The following is a 20,655-nucleotide window of genomic DNA, read 5'->3' as shown; positions in this document are numbered from 1 at the left end:
CCAGAATCTCCCCTAATGCCATTTTTTTTTACACCTGAAGTGAGATTTATTTCAGGGTTTTCTAATTTTATTTCAGCTGAATACACACAGTCTTGTGTTTCAATTTCTTTCAAACACCTTTTAATAATGAAGTATCTTGCTGCTTCACCCCATAACGAATGCCCACCCACCGGTTCCACTACATTTACCCATCAATTACCCAATTTACCAATGAAATATCAGTAGTCAATTAAGTTTTGTGTCGTAGGTTGTATCCTTTTGCATTCCTCAGGGAATTTAATGGACATAGCTTACATTGTGATTATAGAACAGTTGAATCAGATTTACTAATCAGTGTTATGGGCAAATATGATAGGAGTGGAACTGGGTTAGGGCAGGGGCTACACATTTGCCTTATTTCATGTAAAACAATGCCAGTTAACAATTGTGTACATATTAAACATTTTGTGTCTGTGCGTGTATTTGTGTCTTTGTGTCTGGATGTGTGTGTGTGTGTGTGTTGAGAAGTACTTCCAAGTATGTGCATCTGGGAGATAAGATCATTCAGCAACTGAATGACAAGAAGTTGGAACTACACTTTCTGATTTGAGAATGTGCAGTGATGTTATGTAATTAACACAGCATATTCTGTCTTAATTAAGATGGAGAGATCAATGGAATCAAATAGACATTCTAGAGATAACCTTCCCATTTTTGGCCAATTGATTCATGATCTGGCTGTGGGGACAAGCAAGTCTTTGCATGAAATGGTCTTGTGGAAGCAATATATGCAAATAATAAAGCATCAAATGGGACTATGCCTTCAATTTGTAGAAACATTCACTTAAGTTTGATGAAATTCTCAATGCCCAAAATAGACTGTGGACCACTTTCAAGAAAACATGCTATAACCCAGAGATTAATTGATGACATCCGCCAAAGTTATGACTGCAAGAAAAGAGAAATATTCATGGCATTTTATATCCAAGGGTTTCTTGTATATGACAGCATATTTTAAAAAGTCAAAATCAGAAAAACTTGACAAACAGGAAGATATCTAAGCTAAAACCTTTTGTTCATTAAAGGAGTGATGAGAGGCAGTTCCAAGATGGCCGAATAGGAACAGATCCAACCTCCAGCTCCCAGCATGAGTGACACAGGAGACGGGTGATTTTTGCATTTCCAACTGAGGTACCGGGTTCATCTCACTGGGGATTGTTGGACAGTGGGGGCAGAACAGTGAATGCAGCCCACAGAGTGACAACTGAAGCAGGGCGAGGCATCACCTCACCCAGGAAGTGCAAGGGGGAAGGGAATTTGCTTTCCTAGCCAAGGGAAACCGTGATACACAACACCTGGAAAATTGGGTTACTCCCACCCTAACACTGCCCTTTACCAAGGGTCTCAGCAAACGTCACACTAAGAGATTATATCCCGCACCTGGCTTGGAGAGTCCCACGCCCACAGAACCTCCCTCATTGCTAGCACAGCAGTCTGAGATCTAACTGCAAGGAGGCTGCAAGGCTGGGGGAGGGGCGCTCACCATTGCTGAGGCTTGAGTAGGTAAACAAAGTGGCAGGGAAGCTCGAACTGGGTGGAGCCCACCACAGCTCAAAGAGGCCTGCCTGCCTACCTCTGTAGACACCACCTCTGGGGACAGAGCATAGCCAAACAAAAGGCAGCAGAAACCTCTGCAGATTTAAATGTCCCTGTCTGACAGCTTTGAAGAGAGTAGTGGTTCTCCCAACACGGAGTTTGAGATCTGAGAACAGACAGACTGCCTGCTCAAGTGGGTCCCTGACCCTGGAGTAGCCTAACTGGGAGAAACCCCCACTAGGGGCAGATTGACACCTCATACCTCACACAACCAGGTACCCCTTTGAGACGAAGCTTCCAGGGGAACGATCAGGCAGAAATATTTGCTGTTCAGCAATATTAACTCTTCTGCAGCCTCCACTGCTGACACCCAGGCAAACAGGGTCTGGAGTGGACCTCAAGCAAACGCCAACAGACCTGCAGCTGAGGGTCGTGACTATTAGAAAGAAAACTAACAAACAAGCAGAAAGGACATCCACACCAAAACCCCATCTGTACATCAACATCATCAAAGACCAAAGGTAGATAAAACCACAAAGATGGGGAAAAAGAAGTGCAGGAAAACTGAAAATTCTAAAAATCTGAGCACTGCTCCCCCTCCAAAGGAATGCAGCTCCTCTCCAGCAACAGAACAAAGCTGAACAGAGAATGACTTTGACGAGTTGAGAGAAGAAGGCTTCAGACGATCAAACTTCTCTGAGCTGAAGGAGGAAGTTCGAACCCATAGCAAAGAAGCTAAAAACCTTGAAAAAAGATTTCACGAATGGCTAACTAGAATAACCAATATAGAGAAGTCCTTAAATGACCTGATAGAGCTGAAAACCATGACACGAGAACTACATGAAAAATGCACAAGCTTCAGTAATTGACTCGATCAACTGGAAGAAAGGGTGTCAGTGATTGAAGATCAAATGAATAAAATGAAGTGAGAAGAGAAGTTTAGAGTAAAAAGAGTAAAAAGAAATGAACAAAGCCTCCAAGAAATATGGGACTATGGGAAAAGGCAAAATCTACGTCTGATTTGTGTACCTGAAAGTGATGGGGAGAATGGAACCAAGTTGGAAAACACTCTGCAGGGTATTATCCAAGAGAACTCCCCCAACCTAGCAAGGCAGGCAGACATTCAAATTCAGGAAATACAGAGAACGCCACAAAGATACTCCTCTAGAAGAGCAACTCCAAGACACATAATTGTCAGATTCACCAAAGTTGAAATGAAGGAAAAAATGTTAAGGGCAGCCAGAGAGAAATGTCGGGTTACCCACAAAGGGAAGCCCATCAACAAAGGGAAGCCCATCAGACTAACAGTGGATCTCTCGGCAGAAACTCTACAAGCCAGAAGGGGGGGGGGGGACAATATTCAATATTCTTAAAGAAAAGAATTTTCAACCCAGAATTTCATATCCAGTCAAATTAAGTTTCATAAGTGAGGGAGAAATAAAATCCTTACAGACAAGCAAACGCTGAGAGATTTTGTCACCACCAGGCCTGCCCTACAAGAGCTCCTGAAGGAAGCACTAAACATGGAAATGAACAACCGGTACCAGCCACTGCAAAAACATGCCAAAATGTAAAGACTATTGATGCTAGGAAGAAACTGCATCAACTAATGAGCAAAATAACCAGCTAACATCATAATAGACAGGATCAAGTTCACATGTAACAATATTAACCTAAATGTAAATGGGCTAAATGTTCCAATTAAAAGACACAGACTGGCAAGTTGGATAGAGTCAGGAGCTCTTGTAGGGCAGGCCTGGTGGTGACAAGACCCATCAGTTTGCTGTATTCAGGAGACCCATCTCACATGAAGAGACACACATAGGCTCAAAATAAAGGGATGGAGGAAGATCTACCAAGCAAATGGAAAACAAAAAAAAGGCAGGGGTTGCAATCCTAGTCACTGATAAAACAGACTTTAAACCAACAAAGATCAAAAGAGACAAAGAAGGCCATTACATAATCGTAAAGGGATCAATTCAACAAGAAGAGCTAACTATCCAAAATATATATGCACCCAATTCATGAGCACCCAGATTTATAAAGCAAGTCCTTAGAGACTTACAAAGAGACTTAGACTCCCACACAATAATAATGGGAGACTTTAATACCCCACTGTCAACATTAGACAGATCAACGAGACGGAAAGTTAAGGATATACAGGAATTGAACCTAACTCTGCACCAAGCAGACCTAATAGACATCTACAGAACTCTCCACCCCAAATCAACAGAATATACATTCTTCTCAGCACCACATCACACTTATTCCAAAATTGACCACATAGTTGGAAGTAAAGCACCCCTCAGCAAGTGTAAAAGAACAGAAATTATAACAAACTGTCTCTCAGACCACAGTGCAATCAAACTAGAACTCAGGACTAAGAAACTCAATCAAAACCACTCAACTACATGGAAACTGAACAACTTGCTCTTGAATGACTACTGGGTACATAACGAAATGAAGGCAGAAATAAAGATATTCTTTGAAACCAATGAGAACAAAGATACAACATACCAGAATCTCTGGGACACATTTAAAGCAGTGTGTAGAGGGAAATTTAAAGCACTAAATTCTCACAAGACAAAGCAGGAAAGATCTAAAATTGACACCCTAACATCACAATTAAAAGAACTAGAGAAGCAAGAGCAAACACATTCAAAAGCCAGCAGAAGGCAAGAAATAACTAAGATCAGAGCAGAACTGAAGGAGAGACACAAAAAAACCCTTGAAAAAATCAATGAATCCAGGAGCTGGTTTTTTGAAAAGATCAGCAAAATTGATAGACCACTAGCAAGACTAACAAAGAAAAGCAGAGAGAAAAATCAAATAGATGCAATAAAAAATGATAAAGGGGATATCACCACTGACCCCACAGAAATACAAACCACTATCAGAGAATACTGTAAACCCCTCTACGTAAATAAGCTAGAAACCTAGAAGAAATGGATAAATTCCTGGACACATGCATTCTCCCAAGACTAAACCAGAAAGAAGTTGAATCCCTGAATAGACCAATAGCAGGCTCTGAAATTGAGGCAATAATTAATAGCCTACCAACCAAAAAAGTCCAGGACCAGAAAGATTCATAGCCGAATTCTACCAGAGGTACAAGGAGGAGCTGGTACCATTACTTCTGAAACTATTCCAATCAATAGAAAAAGAGGGAATCCTCCCTAACTCATTTTATAAGGTCAACATCATCCTGATACCAAAGCCTGGCAGAGAGACAACAACAACAAAAAGAGAATTTTAGACCAATATCCCTGATGAACATCCATGCAAAAATCCTCAATAAAATACTGGCAAACCAAATCTACAGCACATCAAAAAGCTTATCCACCATGTCAAGTGGGCTTCATTCCTGGGATGCAAGGGATGAAGCCCATGCATTGTGTACGAGCTATTTATGACAAACGCACGGCCAATATCATATTGAATAGGCAAAAACTGGAAGCATTCGCCTTGAAAGCTAGCACAAGACAGGGATGCCCTCTCTCACCACTCCTATTCAACATAGTGTTGAACTTCTGGCCAGGGAAACCAGGCAAGAGAAAGAAATAAAGGGTATTCAATTAGGAAAAGAGGAAGTCAAATTGTCCCTGTTTGCAGATGACATGATTGTATATTTAGAAAACCTCATCATCTCAGCCCAAAATCTCCTTAAGCTGATAAGCAACTTCAGCAAAGTCTCAGGATACAAAATCAATTTGCAAAAATTACAAGCATTCTTATACACCAATAACAGACAAACAGAGAGCCAAATCATGAATGAACTCCCATTCACAATTGCTTCAAAGAGAATAAACTATCTAGGAATCCAACTTACAAGGGATGTGAAGGACCTCTTCAAGGAGAACTACAAACCACTGCTCAATGAAATAAAAGAGGACAGAAACAAATGGGAGAACATTTCATATATTCCATGCTCATGGATAGGAAGAATCAATATCGTGAAAACGGCCATACTGCGCAAGGTAATTTATAGATTCAGTGCCATCCCCATTAAGCTACCAATGACTTTCTTCACAGAATTGGAAAAAACTACTTGAAACTTCATATGGAACCAAAAAAGAGCCCGCATTGCCAAGACAATCCTAAGTCAAAAGAACAAAGCTGGAGGCATCATGCTACCTGACTTCAAACTATACTACAAGGCTATAGTAACCAAAACAGCATGGTACTGGTATGAAAACAGAGCTATAGACCAATGGAACAGAACAGAGCCCTCAGAAATAATACCACACTTCTACAACCATCTGATCTTTGACAAACCTGACAAAAACAAGAAATGGAGAAAGGATTCCCTGTTTAATAAATGCTGCTGGGAAAAGTGGCTAGCCATAAGTAGAAAGCTGAAACTGTATCCCTTTCTTACACCTTATACAAAAATTAATTCAAGATGGATTAGAGACTTACATGTTAGACCTAAAACCATAAAAACCCTAGAAGAAAACCTAGGTGATACCATTCAGGACATAAGCATGGACAAGGACTTCATGTCTACAACAGCAAAAGCAATGGCAACAAAAGCCAAAATTGACAAATGGGATCTAATTAAACTAAAGAGCTTCTGCACAGCAAAAGAAACTACCATCAGAATGAACAGGCAACCTACAGAATGGGAGAAAATTTTGGGAATCTACTCATCTGACAAAGGGCTAATATCAAGAACCTACAAAGAACTCAAACAAATTTACAAGAAAAAAACAAACAACCCCATCAAAAAGTGGGCAAAGGATATGAACAGACACTTCTCAAAAGAAGACATTTATGCAGTCAACAGACACATGAAAAAATACTCATCATCACTAGCCATCAAAGAAATGCAAATCATGACCACAATTTGATACCATCTCACACCAGTTAGAATGGTGATCATTAAAAAGTCAGGAAACAACAGGTGCTGGAGAGGATGTGGAGAAATAGGAACACTTTTACACTGTTGGTGGAACTGTCAACTAGTTTAACCATTGTGGAAAACAATGTGGCGATTCCTCAAGGATGTAGAACTAGAAATACCATTTGACCCAGCCATCCCATTACTGGGTATATCCCCAAAGGATTAAAAATCATGCTGCTGTAAAGACACATGCACACGTATGTTTATTGCGTCACTATTCACAATAGTAAAGACTTGGAACCAACCCAAATGTTCATCAATGATAGACTGGATTAAGAAAATGTGGCACATATACACCATGGAATACTATGCAGCCATAAAAGAGGATGAGTTCATGTCCTTTGTAGGGACATGGATGCAGCTGGAAACCATCATTCTCAGCAAACTACTGCAAGAACAGAAAACCAAACACCGCATGTTCTCACTCATAGGTGGGAATTGAACAATGAGACCACCTGGACACAGGAAGGCAAATATCACACACCAGGGTCTGTTGTGGGGTGGGGGGAGGAGGGAAGGATAGCATTAGGAGATATACCTAATGTATATGACGAGTTAATGGGTGCAGCACACCAACATGGCACATGTGTACATATGTAACAAACCTGCACATTGTGCATATATACCCCAGAATATAAACTATAATAAAATAAAATAATAAAATAAAAAAGAGACGATGAAAATAAATGAAATGTAACACGCAGCATGTGAGATAATGTTTTAATACGTATCTAAAAATGCCTTAAAATTCAATAGAAATAAAATAAAATCTTCTATAACTTGACAAAAGGAAACAACAAAAATTACAGACTGGAAAAACCTGGCTGACTGGAGTGATGTCCTGTCTCAAGAAGGAACAAACAAACACACAAACAAGCAAAGGATTCTGAAAGCAGAGAATCAAACAGATATTTGTATACCGTTCTTCCTACTAGCACTCTTCATAGTAGGAAAAGGCAAAAACAACCCAAATGTGTCACGAATTAATTCATCAGTTTTTTAGGATCTGAAATACTGCCTCAATTTTCAGTTACTCATTGTGGGGTGGACCTGCAATTACATTTGGTCCAAAATTTTATGCTGATGAAGGTAGACCTGTCCTGCATTTTCAGAGGGACAGAATTCTGGTGTTTCTCCAGGTTCCTTGGCTTACCAGGAATGAAGATCCGGGAAGAATGTATGTGTGTGTGTATGTATGTATGTATGTACATATGTATTTCCTCTTTTTAAATTTAAAAAATATGGGATACATGTGCAGAACGTACAGGTTTGTTATGTAGGTATCCTTTGCGATGGTGGTTTGTTGCACCTATTGACTTATCCTCTAAGTTCTCTTCCCTCACCCCCAGCCCCCAGTGGGCCGTGTTGTGTGTTGTTCCCCTCACTGTGTCCTTGTTTTCTCAGTGTTCAACTTTCACTTATTAGTGAGAACATGTGGTGTTTGATTTTTTTATTACCGTGTTAGTTTGCTCAGTATGATGGCTTCATCCATGTGCCTGCAAAAGACATGATCTCATTCCTTTTTATGACTGCATAGTATTTTATGGTGTATATGTACCACATTTTCTTTATCCAATCTAGCACTGAAGGGCATTTGGGTTGGTTTCATGTCTTTGCTATTGTATATAGTGCTGCCATAAACATACATGTGCATGTGTCTTTATAGTGGAATGATTTATATTCCTTTGGGTATATAGCCAGTAATGGGATTACTGGGTCAAATGGTGTTTCTGGTTCTAGATCCTTGAGGAATCACCATAATGTCTTCCACAATGGTTGAACTAATTTACAGTTTCCCCAACAGTGTAAAAGCATTCCTGTTTCTTCTCAGCCTCACCAGCATCAATTGTTTCTTAACTTTTCAATAATCACCATTCTGATGGGCGTGAGATGGTATCTAATTGTAGTTTTGATTTTCACTTCTCTGATGATCAGTGTTGTTGAGCTTTTAAAAAATATATTTGTTGGTTAGATAAATGTCTTCTTTTGATAAGTTTCTGTTTATATCCTTTGCTCACTTTTGATGGGGTTGTTTTTTTGCTTGTAAATATGTTTAAGTTCCTTGTCAATTTTTGTTATTAGACCTTTGTCAGATGGGTAGGTTGCAATAATTTTCTCCCATCCTGTAGGTTGATTGCTCATGCTGATGATAGTTTCTTTGCTGTGCAGAAGGTCTTTAGTTTAATTAGATCTGATTTGTCAATTTTGGCTTTTGTTGCAATTGCTTTTGACATTTTTGTCATGAAGTCTTTGCCCTTGCCTGTGTCCTGAATGGTATTGCCTAGGTTTTCTTCTAGGGTTTTTATGGTTTTGGATTTTACATTTAAGTCTTTAATCCATCTTGAGTTAATTTTTGTATAAGGTGTAAGGAAGGGGTCAAGTTTTGGTTTTCTGTATATGGCAAGCCAGTTTTCCCAGCATCATTTACTGAATAGGAGATCCTTTCTCCCTTGCTTGTTTTTGTCAGATTTGTCAAAGTCAGGTGGTCATAGATGTGTGGTGTTATTTCTGAGGTCTTTGTTCTGTTCCATTGGTCTATATATCTGTTTTGGCAGCAGTAGCCTGCTGTTTTGGTACCGTAGCCTTCTAGTACAGTTTGAAGTTAGCGTAATGCCTCCAGCTTTGTTATTTTTGCTTATGATTGTCTTGGCTATATGGGGTATTCTTTGATTCCATATGACATTTAAAATAGTTCTTTCTAATTCTGTGAAAAATGTCAATGATATTTTGATGGGGATAGCACTGAATCTATAATGTTTGGGCAGTATGGCCATTTTCACAATATTGATTCTTCCTATTAATGAGGATGGAATGTTTTTCCATTCATCTGTGTCCTCTCTTATTACCTTGAGCAGTGGTTTGCAGTTGTCCTTGAAGAGGTCCTTCATATCCCTTGTACTCCTAGTTGTATTCCTAGGTATTTTACTCTCTTTGTAGCAATTGTGAATGGGAGTTCATTCTTGATTTGGCTCTCTGCTTGACTATCATTGGTGTAATGGAATGCTTGTGATTTTTGCACAATGATTTTGTATCTTGAGACCTTGGTGAAGTTGCTTATCAGTTCAAGAAGTTTTTCAGTTGACATGATGGGGTTTTCTAAATATGAAGTCATGTCATCTGCAAACAGAGACAAGTTGACTTTCTCTCTTCCAATTTGAATACCCTTTATTTCTTTCTATTGCCTGATTGCCCTGGCGAAAACTTCCAATACTATGTTGAATAGAAGTGGTTACAGAGGGCTTCCTTGTCTTGTACCAGTTTTCAAATGGAATGCTTCCAGCTTTTGCCTATTCTATATGATATTGGCTGTATGAAATAGCTCTTATTATTTTGAGATATGTTCCATCAATACCTAGTTTATTGAGAGTTTTTAACATGAAGGGATGTTGAATTTTATCAGAGGCATTTTTTCATCTATCGAAATAATTGTCTGGTGTTTGCCTTTGGTTCTGTTTATGTGATCAATTACATTTATTGATTTGTGTATGTTGAACCAGCCTTTCATCCCAAAGATGCAGCCCACTTGATCGTGGTGGATAAGCTTTTTGATGTGCTGCTGGATTCGGTTTGCCAGTATTTTATTGAGAATTTTTGCATCGATGTTCATCAGGGATAATGGCCTGAATTGAGCAGGTTTGTGTGTGTGTGTGTGTGTGTTTTTTTTTTTTTTTTACCTTGGTTTGCCAGTAGGTTGATGTGTGAGTGTGTGTGACTTTTGTGTGTGTGTGTGTATGAGAATGTGTGATAGAGAGCCAAATTAGGGCAGAGGAGGCTCCCCGGCCTGCCATGACATCGAATGTTCTGAATTCAAGATGCTCTAATGGACTGTGTCAGTTGGCCTTCAGCCAGGAGGTGGCGCTTGCAAAAGACTGCCAGCTGTGGTGGTAGTGGTGGTAGTGGTGAGATTTGGACTTGCCTTATGTTACCCATGGGAGGTACTCTGGCGTCTCAGGGAACGGGTAGAGCCAAAGGGCTTCTAAAATTTCTTCTGTTATTTGTGTTAATCTACCAGGGTAGGTGGTCGAGCAAAACCAGGTGGGAACTAGGTCAGGTAAAGTGATGCTCTGGCTCTCTATGTGTGGGACAAGCAGTGGCTCCAGTGGGAATTGGAAGGCAGTTCTTGGGCCACTGGGGTAATTTTCCAGAGAGAAGTGAAGCTGCGTCTGCCTCTGTACAAGGAGAGTCCATATGAAGAATGGGGAGTAGCAGCTTGGCAGTAAGCCCCATCCAGCCCCCACATCCTTGGCGAGGCAGGTCTCACACCCACAGTGTTCCACTGGGAGTAGCTAGCTAAGTTTCAAGAAGTCTGAACTCAGAGCTCAAAACTGACCCATACCATAAGCCTCTCCTATTGAGACAGTAACTGCAGCCTTCAGGCCACACCCCTCCTGACCCACCTGCAGAGCAGGGGCATCCAACTCCCGTGCTTGCTGCTGCATCACACGTCCCACTCACCTCTCAGTTCTGGCCTGGGGAGTTTGTCCCCACACAAGATTATATCAAACATTTCAGTTGGGAGGTTCTCTCAACCTGTGACCACCATTTGAGTTAGCTGGCAGACTTCTGGGAGGTCCTCTCTGAGGTAGAATCAGAAATGGCTTCCCTCCACCCTGCCAGAAACTGGAAACGTGCTGGAGACTCAAAGCACATCCCAATGCCACTCCTCATATACTCGCCACTCTTCACTAAATCAACTCCAGCCCTGAGTAGGATTAAGGCCTTCCCCTATGGCCTAGATTGATAGGTTTCCCAATGGAAGTGTATATCTTACAGTCACTTTATCCCCCTCTCACACCCTGGAAACTCAAAATTTTCTGCCTAGCTTATGGTGTAAGCTGCATCCTGCTGCTGCTTTCAAATGGTCTGTGGCTTATTTCAATTTTCCTGTTAAGTTCCTGTATTGCTTCTTGAAAGAAAGTTCAGTGTGAATCTCTACACACCATTTTGTCTTTCCAAGTGCAAGAGGCAGGCTAACAATGCCTTCAATCCACCATCTTGGAAAACAAAAATAACAGTTTTCTCATTTTTAAAGGTTTTGTTAAGATCTGTTAATGACTCACAAAGAAATAGTATTGGGTATATTTGAAATTAGTATTTATTCATTTATGTTGATAAGTGAAAATACAAGATGATTATCAAGATGGAAGTACTTAATATGTACATTTCAATATTCTTAGATGCAAATAACTTCACTTTGGATGTATTTTTATTTTACGTCAGTTTCATTTCAACTTAGGTTTAAGGGGTTCTTGATAATCTGACATGATAAGTGGTGTTGGAATTGGCATTAAAATCCACCATGCTCTACAGCACTTCATCCTTCTTCGGCAGGCACCAATTTGATCTTCTACTACTTTGCAGACATCTCTTCTGCAAACACCAGACAAATTGAGACAATGACCTTCAGCAGCACCCAAACCACCTCTCACTGCAGGAAAGAAGATCCAGTGAGATAGTCAGTCCACAAGTGGAATGTAAATCCATAAACACTCTTCAGTAACAGAATACATTTAGTATGAGCATTTTTATGTGGGAGCTTTTGAAATGGTTGCTGCTCATATGTCAGAGACACATGCAGATTAAGAAAGGTAGTAGTTCCAATCCTGGTTTGGCACAACAGTCACGGTCTTTTTGGTGGGGGAAAAGGGATGTGGGAGGGGATGGTACGTCTTCATCTTTTCCTCTGGGTTTTCTCTCAGAAATGGCTGTTGCTTACTGCAGGGCAAAAATGCCAGTGTCTTCCGCCAGAGTGGGTTACTGAGGGCCATGATGGTTCCACCTTGTGGCTGATACTGATAGTCCCTTTCTGCTTTTTGCGTTCCTAGCCAAAAAAGATGTTTCTGCTGTCTCAGGTATGCTGATTTCAGCAGTTGTTTTTTTCTATATGGCTATTCGTTGTTTTTTTTTTTTTTTCTTTCACTCTCTCTCTTTCTTTTTTCTTTTTTTTTTTTTTTTTTTTGGCTTCACTGTGTTGCCGTAGTTTCTTAAGTGGTCCCTTGAACCCTCCCAGGGCTATTTTGGTTTGTACATAGCTATCTATATATTTTTTCTTGGGGGAAGTGTAGAGTTAAAGGCTGGTATATCCTGCTCTTGCTCCCCCAAGTGATTTTATTCCCCCTCGCTAATATTTCAGGCTTTCAATTTATTCGTGCTTTCATCTGTTCAAACATAAGTGGAAATTACTTTTTCTCTCCACATTTAGATTTGCTCTATCTACTTTAATTGCTAATAGTGTCTTAGTCATAGGATAGATTAGTTAGAAAAAAGTATATTTTTGACATTATAAATGATCCTTTCAATTTATGTCTAAAAGTGGAAAATATTAGAAAGCTTAACATTTATTATTGTGTCCAGACCAGTATTTCCTCCAGATGAACTTTATTACAACAAAGATAATTTAATGAAGATCTCTCTAATGGTAAAGCTGGTGGCTTTGTGCTATTATAATATCCTTAAAATAAAGTGACAGTCTGGTGGAAAGACCAACTAAAGCAAGGGTTAGGAAAAAAACAGTTATTACCTTCATTTTGGTCTCACTCTGCATTAAGAGTTTTCATTGTGTCAAAGATTTATTATTCATTAAGTAACCTAATGTTCATTTAATAATAAATGGATCTTACTAAATATGATTTTAAAAATTATAATCACATCACTTTTATTCACATCTGTCTACTGATGCCATACACAGATGAGAATGGTATAACGTTATTTTTTTTTTTCATTCTGCCACATCTTTATTTACTTAGGTTTATGCTGTATCGAACAATGTATGTGTGGGAGTAATGGGTGATTCAGGAATGCGTGAGGGGGAGGTTTAAGCTCTTTAACTTTGAACAATTAAAATTAGCAACATAATATTGAAATACATGCATAACACTCAAGTGGTACTTTCAAAATAGTGTATATTTCCTCTGTTTATTTGTAGCTTTTAAACCCAGCTAGAAGTATTCTATTTATTTTAGGCATCATAAGTCTGAAAGTCTGTAGTGAAAGCTACAAGTAGTAAATGATGCTAATTCATGTGCTCCCACCTGTGGAAGAATTGAATGTCTTAGATAAAAAAAGATGGTGCAATTGGTGTACAAAGTATCTTAGAATATAATTTGGTGGTGGTTTTTCTGTTTCTGTAGCAGAGTAACATATATAATATATCCAAGTCATCAAGTTATTTAAAAATGCCTTTAAACAGGGAGAACTGAAAATAATACTGTGAATCCTGGTAAGCATTTAAAAATAATGAGGAGAAGATTGCCTTTACAAAGTCAAAATTTGTCTGAATACAACCCATATAGCAATTTCATAGCAAAACACTTCCTTCAATCCTATTAAAGTCAGAAGGAAAAGAAGAATGCCCACTGTCAATGCTGTATTAATGTAGTTCTAAAAGTTTTGAACAATGAAACATATTGTAAGAAGAGAAGTCAGGGGAGACTTGAGCCCGTTGTTTTTCCTCTCCTTCTATACCTCCCAAAATACCATTAGAATGTTGTAACATTTTGACGAATCTATAGTAGTGTCCCAAATCATAGAATACTATGAATGCATCTGAATCTGAGATATCCCCCAAAGATACAAAATAGGTGTGACTAGAATGAAAGAAAGATTTAGGCTTTTGGCCATGCCTGCAAGTTAGCTGCTCTCAAGTGACTGCTGCTGTAGAACAAATATATAGTAGAGGATGTCTTTGAAACATTTCTATCCCTGAAAATGGTTAGGCAAGTTCTTAAAATATCTCTTCTTTCAAACACAAAAATAGTCTGTGAACTGGAGCTTGAGCAGTGGGCACTTTGTATTGGATAGCTGATGGAGGGGGGTGAGGGTTTCCCAGATCTTCTGGGAAGATCTGCTATTATCAGTAATGCTAATGATGGTACTATTGACTCTTGGGCCATCAGAAATTCCAGTTTGTTAATGCTGAAACTTCTATATTGAGTTAAAGCATTGAGTCAGCTTCACAGAGGAAGTCTGGATAGTAGCATTCTCATTTCAGACCATAAAATGATGTCAGGTTAAGGATGAACAATGAGTTCAGTATTAAAAATGATCAGGTAAGCAAGACACCATGAATAAAAGTTAATGAAATGAATAGCATATCTAGACCCTTTAAAACTAAATGTATTGAAATCGTCAATGTGGAGAAATAATTAAGCAGGTATGTATCAATTGTTTAAAGAAACAATCTACTATTACAAAGATGTAAAAACAATAGTAAAACAATATAGATGATAGAAAAAATGGGCAGGTCTGGCTGGGCGTGGTGGCTCATGCCTGTAATCCCAGCACTTTGGGAGGCCAAGATGGGTGGATCACGAGGTCAGGAGTTCAAGACCAGCATGCCCAAGATGGTGAAACGTTGTCTCTACTAAAAAAAATATATATAAAAATTAGCCAAGCATGGTGGTGGGTGCCTGTAGTCCCAGCTACTCAGGAGGCTGAGATAGAAGAATCGCTTGAACCCGGGAGGTGGAGGTTGCAGTGAGCCAAGATCGCACCACTGCACTCCAGCCTGGGCAACAGAGCGAGTCTCCATCTCCAAAAAAAAAAAAAAAAGGCAGGTCTGAAACAAAAAATATTTTAAAAATAAATGCAAGTTATTAATGATATATTAGACGCAGGTAAGAGGATAACTAGTGAACAAAAAAAATGTTTAAATGATATACCCAGAATGTAGCATGTAAACACAAGGTCTAACATTTATTTAATCCAAATATGGGGGGAGAGAAGTGTAAAAGCATTCGCCATTTCAAGAGATTCTCAAAAAGAAATTAAGAAAAGGTATAAATCCATTGATTCAAAAAATATATTTCTAACATGATATAAAAATAAACTCACTTTAGTTAAATTATAAAACATTAACACCAAACACCAGACCATACAAACATTGAAAAAAGGACAATTTATAATGAAATAATATTTATCTGATTATTATAGTAAAGCAAAAACTAAAAATGAGTAAACTAGTATCAACAAATGTCGAGAGCAAATAACTGTTAATATAGAATTGGGTACTCAGTAGTGGTGTCTTTCAAGATCAAAAATCACAATATGAAATTGACAGAGAAAAATTAAAATTGTTCACTACCAAGAGATCTGCAGCCAGTAAAATTTCAAAGGCTACATATCACAAAGAAAGAATTTAACCCAAATGCTGATATTAGAGTCAACTTGGAATTCCATAAATATCACTAAACTGATGATAATAGTAACACTTTCTGACACGTGGGGATTCTGAAAAGAAGTGAACTTTTACTTTTGTTTAGAATTTAGAAAGTTATAGAAAAATGCTCTTGCCCTGACAAAGAGAATAAGCTGGATAATCTATAGATCATAGATTTCATTTTAAAACACAGAACCGAGGTCTCTAAAAAAGCTAATTAAATTCAGAGTGATGAAGCCCTGCTGAAAAAAGAACGGATCCGCAGATGCTTTGTGCCTAGCTGAGTTGCAGCAGCAGAAGCAGGAGGAAGCTGCCCTTGATGGAGATAACAAGGAAACAAGTGAATCTCCAGCAAATGTTGAAAGACTGAGTGTGGGCTTGTGATAGTTTAGCATCATCAGTAGGGGCCCAAACACACTCACTCTCACTCACTTTCCCTCACTAATGCTTTTCTTTCTTTCTTTCTTTCTTTCTTTCTTTCTTTCTTTCTTTCTTTCTTTCTTTCTTTCTTTCTTTCTTTCTTTCTTTCTTTCTTTCTTTCTTCCTTTCTTTCTTTCTTTCTCTCTCTCTTTCTTTCTTTTCTTTCTTTCTCCTTCCTTCCTTCCTTCTTTCCTTTCTCTGTCTCTCTCTCTCTCTCTCTCTCTCTCTCTCTCTCTGGAGTCTCACTCTGTCACCCAGGCTGGAGTGCAATGGCGCGATCTCCTCTCACTGCAACCTCCGCCTCCAGGGTTCAAGCGATTCTCCTGACTCAGCCTCCCGAGTAGCTGGGACTACAGGCCTATGCCACCATGCCCGGCTAATTTTTTGTATTTAGTAGAGACCGGGTTTCACCGTGTTAGCCACTGACCTCGTGATCTGCCCACCTCGGCCTCCCAAAGTGCTGGGATTACAAGCGTGAGCCACCGCGCCCGGCCCCACTAATGGTTTTTTCATGACCTATCTTGTGTGCTCCTAGGTAAGATCGGATGGAGAACAGAACTACCTGAGACACTTTTGAGGGACAGGCATGTAGGAACTGCCGCAATTTGAGGTGAGAGCAAGCTAAAGGTCTTACTGTGAGAATCGGGTAAAATCCTCTGTTACTGGGGAGTGGGTGGGGAGCTGAGACAAGCCCCCCTTCACTCTCTTTTCTCACAGGTGCATAAGCAGAGGGGCCTGATGAGGTCTGAAGGCAGGGCAGGGCAGGTAGATGAGAGAAGCAGATTCTCTGGTCTTTCACTGAGTGTGAGGCAGCTACTGCCCAAGGCTGGGCAAGGGATGGGAGCCCTGAGAGGTTCTTGAGGTGCAGAGATAGAGGCTTGCTGAGGATGAAAGTGTACAGGAGAGCTAAGAGAGGCTTCAGTGCTGACCATGGCATTCTGCAAGAAGAGAAAATCTGTATGTAGGGGTTTATGAGGGAAAATCATGAGTTCAGTTTTGGATATCTATGACTTTTGAAATTAAGTGTCCAAGTAGATATACCAGTTATGCAGTTGGATAATTTATTATAAGCCTGCAGTTCAAAAGGAGGTCCAAAAGGAGAATTGAAAAGGATGAGACTTGCTGAGCCCCTCCAGAGTGTGTGGTGAGGGAGAAGAGAAGAGAATCAGGAACTGAGCTCTGGAGCTCTCCAATAGGAAGTGTGATGGGAAAAGATGAGGAAGAAACAAAGGAAGCTGAAGTGGTAGCTCCAGTGAGATAGGCTGAGAATCAAGTGAATGTGCTGTCCTGGAAGCCAAGTGAAGAAAGTATACTATGAAGAAGGAAGTGATTATTTGTGTCAAATGCTGCTAATAGGCCAATTAAAGTTGTAGTGAAAAATGATCATTGGATCTAGCAATATGGAGATTATTGGTAACTTTGACAAAAGTGGTGTCAATAACATGATTGAAAAAGGGGGAGAGAGCCCGACTGGGATATATTTAAGAGACAATGAGAGGAGAGGAATTGAAGACAGAGAGTATGGACAACTATTTTAAGATGTTTTGCTGAAAACTAGAGCAAAAAATAGGATGACAGCTGGCATCAGAAGAAAAGCAAGGACATACTTAACAGCATATTTGTATGCTGATGGTAATAATTTACTAGCATAAAAATTGATGACACAGTCACAATTGATGATACATGATATAGTGAACTGCAACAGGAAAATACCCAAGTACACAGCAAAGATGGAATATAATACACAAATATATTTTTTAAAAAATTATTTGAATCTCTGAAACATCTGTTTTGACATTAACCTTTCATTCCTGCAATAGTTACTTTACGCATGTTCTCATTTGTCCAGTGTTGCCAGGTTATTATAAAGTATATGAGACTTTATGAAAAACATTTTTTAAAATATTAGTTTTTTTCTCATTTGTTTCATTAATTTATATTTTATATTTATAACTTTCCCTTTATCTTCTTTAGGTTTATTATGCTGTTTTTTTTCCAAAAGCCCTCAAAATGCATGCTTAGCCCATTAAATTTTAGCTGTTTTAGTATTGAAAGTGATGTTACCCATTTCTGTGTAGTTACCTGTAATATACCATGAGCGGCACTTCTTGGCATCTTTACTTATTATTAATTCACTTGTCTGAAGTTCCTTTAACTCTCCTTTCTAGTCCTAAGTTTCACTTGCAAATCATTTTTTATTCATAGCCACATAAAATATAATTTATTTTGAAAAGTCTGTCATATAATTTTCACTTATTCTAGGATTATAATTTTTCTGTTTGTCTCTTCAAATAAAACTTTCAGATTTGTCAACACTCATTTAGCAGTAGCTCCTACTGAAAGAATTCCATCCATCTCTTTTGACCTAGTGAGCAAATATAATAATAAATGCTGCTGAAATTCAATCCTATCAGATCTAACTGCCTGCATATAAATTTCCAGGTCCCACAAAGGCATCTCATTGAGGTCACATTCTGTTGTATCCTTACTTTGTATCTTGAGATGCCTTGGTGGGGCATGGAAATTTATATGTAGGCAGTTTGATCTGACAGGATTGAATTTCAGCAGCATCCATTATTATATCCACTCACTAGATCAAAAAACATGGATGGAATCTTATCAACAGGAGCTACTGCTAAATGAGTCTCTTTTCTATTTTTCCCTATTATAATCCTAGTGAAGCTGTAAATATTAGGTTCTTGAACCCACAGGACTGATTCTAGGATCTTGTCTGGCCAGGGATATAGCCTTCTAATCTGCAGAACCTTATAGTAATCAGCTACCAACTTACCTGGGGATAAAAGAATTGAAAAAAGAAGGAGAATAAGGAGAAGCAAATGGAGTCTCATGGCTGAAGGGCCAGCATCAATGTGGGTTGAGCCTGGAGTCTCTGGACATCGTGGGTCTGGGCCTTTTTATGATGCTGTCTGAGTCTGTGATTTGTTCTTGGTTAGTAGAGCCTAACGAAAAGAGAATAACTAAATCTCCCACAAGAAACTCCCAGGGACACACAAGTACATAAATGTGGTGATATCTCAATGGATGAGAAAGCAGGTGAATGCTGTTTATTTCCAAAAGACTCAGGATGTCTTATTGTCACCTGCTTTCTTTATTATTTTCAACATGCACATGCAATAATCATTGCTCTTACTTTAAGTATAAAGTATTGTTTGCCAGGCAATATAGTAGGAACTGAAGTAAAATTGTTATACAAAAACTGTACGTAATTAATGGATATAGTTTGGCAAATTTGCACATATATATTACTCTTGTTACCACAACCAATATCCTGGTAATAATATATCCATCACCTCCAAATGTTTCCTACGTCCCTTTATTGTTGTTGTTGTTGTTGTCAGAACCCCTAAGATCGACCCTCTTAACAAATTGTTAAATACAAAATACCTCATTATTAACTATAGGTACTATGTTTTAGAGCCTATCTCTGTCATTGACTCATTTTGCATAGCTTTAACCCTTGAACAATAACTCCCCATATTGCCCTTTCCCACCCAATAAAATACTCTTTTAAAGCACATTCTATATAATCCACTTTATGAAGCTTTTTCTAACATTCTTTTGTCTGCTCCCCCTCAGTAAAGGGAACTACTAATATAACAATTACCTATTTTGGATTTTTGTGTCTCTTACATATATTCCTGCATGAACCCATTTAACAATTTATCTCCCATTATCTTAATATGAAGTAAAATAAAACTTGAAATGATTTTAAAAATGAAATCACAAAAGGTCTTTGTAAAAGTATGATGTACCATTGCTTATTTGTAAGAATTCAAGTTACATCAGGGGTTTTAAAAAATCTTTTGATTTTATTTGTTCTTTGCTTGTGAACCTTGTGTCTTGCATATTGTGGGCACAGTGTCTTTCCCAGCTATTTGCTTGGGGAAGATAAGTTAGAGTTACAATGAACATCAAAGGCTACCTTGTCTAGTAACTTACCTTACAGATGAGGAAATGAGCTGAGGGAAAGGAAGAAACTTGCCCAAGATCACCCAGTGATCAAGTGAGGAAGGTGATAGGGACAGCACTAACGCTTGGTATTCTGAGCCTCATTCTGTTTTCCACTCTTGCCCCTTCTCTTTTTCCTCCTCTCTTCCCCAGCCTTCTAAAGAAAACTTTGCAGTTCTGCTGCAATGTCTACCTAAGGACATCCTGAGGAGACCCCACTTTTCATTAGACTGCTTTTTTAAGCACTGTCCTGCATTTTCTTCTTCAGTCTTCTTGCATCCCATTTTTGGCTATAAGTAATGCTTCTGCTGTGCTGTTCTATCCAATTAGTTTTTTTCTATTTTCATTGAGTGAAAATTAAAACAACAAAAAACATGAGTTTATCTAAATTTGGAAGTTTTAAAACTTGATTAAAGTTTCCTTGGGATATGGATGTAAGACATATATTTTAAAATATTTTTCATTTTCAAAATTAAAAATCAAACCCACATATTTAGCCAGGGTGACTACTTGATAACTACTAATCAGATGGGTCTTCAGTAATGCCACAAGGTCAATACTCTTATAAATCAATTCCCTGGTGTTTCGTGCTACTGAGTTAATACAATTTGATACAGTATCACCTTTAACC

At 38.7% G+C, this 20,655-nt stretch overlaps 3 protein-coding genes across 7 annotated transcripts in view; 1 reads left to right on the top strand and 2 right to left on the bottom strand.

Annotated features, from left to right (window-relative positions):
* Nucleotides 1-11,956, top strand: part of ZNF705D (zinc finger protein 705D) — a 65,708-nt gene extending 53,752 nt beyond the window's left edge. For 2 of the 5 annotated variants that reach the window (XM_065518760.2, XM_073999945.1), the window contains exon 7: nucleotides 1,065-2,539. The gene's annotated coding sequence lies outside the window, so the exon portion shown is untranslated. Of the gene's footprint in view, nucleotides 1-1,064; nucleotides 2,540-11,809 lie in introns of those variants that run through there. The other 3 variants (XR_012416892.1, XR_012416891.1, XR_012416890.1) reach the window with 3 other exon arrangements.
* Nucleotides 1-20,655, bottom strand: part of DEFB108B (defensin beta 108B) — an 875,574-nt gene that overhangs the window by 48,738 nt on the left and 806,181 nt on the right. The window lies entirely within an intron of this gene.
* LOC135964609 (beta-defensin 109) lies at nucleotides 11,678-19,012 on the bottom strand. Its single transcript, XM_065518764.2, has 2 exons — nucleotides 18,847-19,012; nucleotides 11,678-11,906 (listed from the first exon to the last, which is right to left on the bottom strand). Exons 1-2 carry the CDS (start codon nucleotides 18,902-18,904, stop codon nucleotides 11,701-11,703), a joined length of 264 nt encoding a protein of 87 aa, XP_065374836.1. The 5' UTR covers nucleotides 18,905-19,012; the 3' UTR covers nucleotides 11,678-11,700.

The sequence above is a fragment of the Macaca fascicularis genome, chromosome 8, assembly GCF_037993035.2.
Source record: "Macaca fascicularis isolate 582-1 chromosome 8, T2T-MFA8v1.1".
Lineage (NCBI taxonomy): Eukaryota > Metazoa > Chordata > Mammalia > Primates > Cercopithecidae > Macaca > Macaca fascicularis.
This window is presented reverse-complemented; position numbering and strand designations above follow the sequence as displayed.

What these genes read in the sequence shown, in the direction of transcription:
- LOC135964609 (XM_065518764.2), bottom strand. Translation starts at nt 18,904, where the DNA reads ATGAGACTCCATTTGCTTCTCCTTATTCTCCTTCTTTTTTCAATTCTT. An exon ending in TTCAATTCTTTTATCCCCAG is followed by an intron (nt 11,907 to 18,846) that starts GTAAGTTGGTAG and finishes TCTTTCCTGCAG; the next exon opens with TGAGAGGTGGTTTGGGTGCT.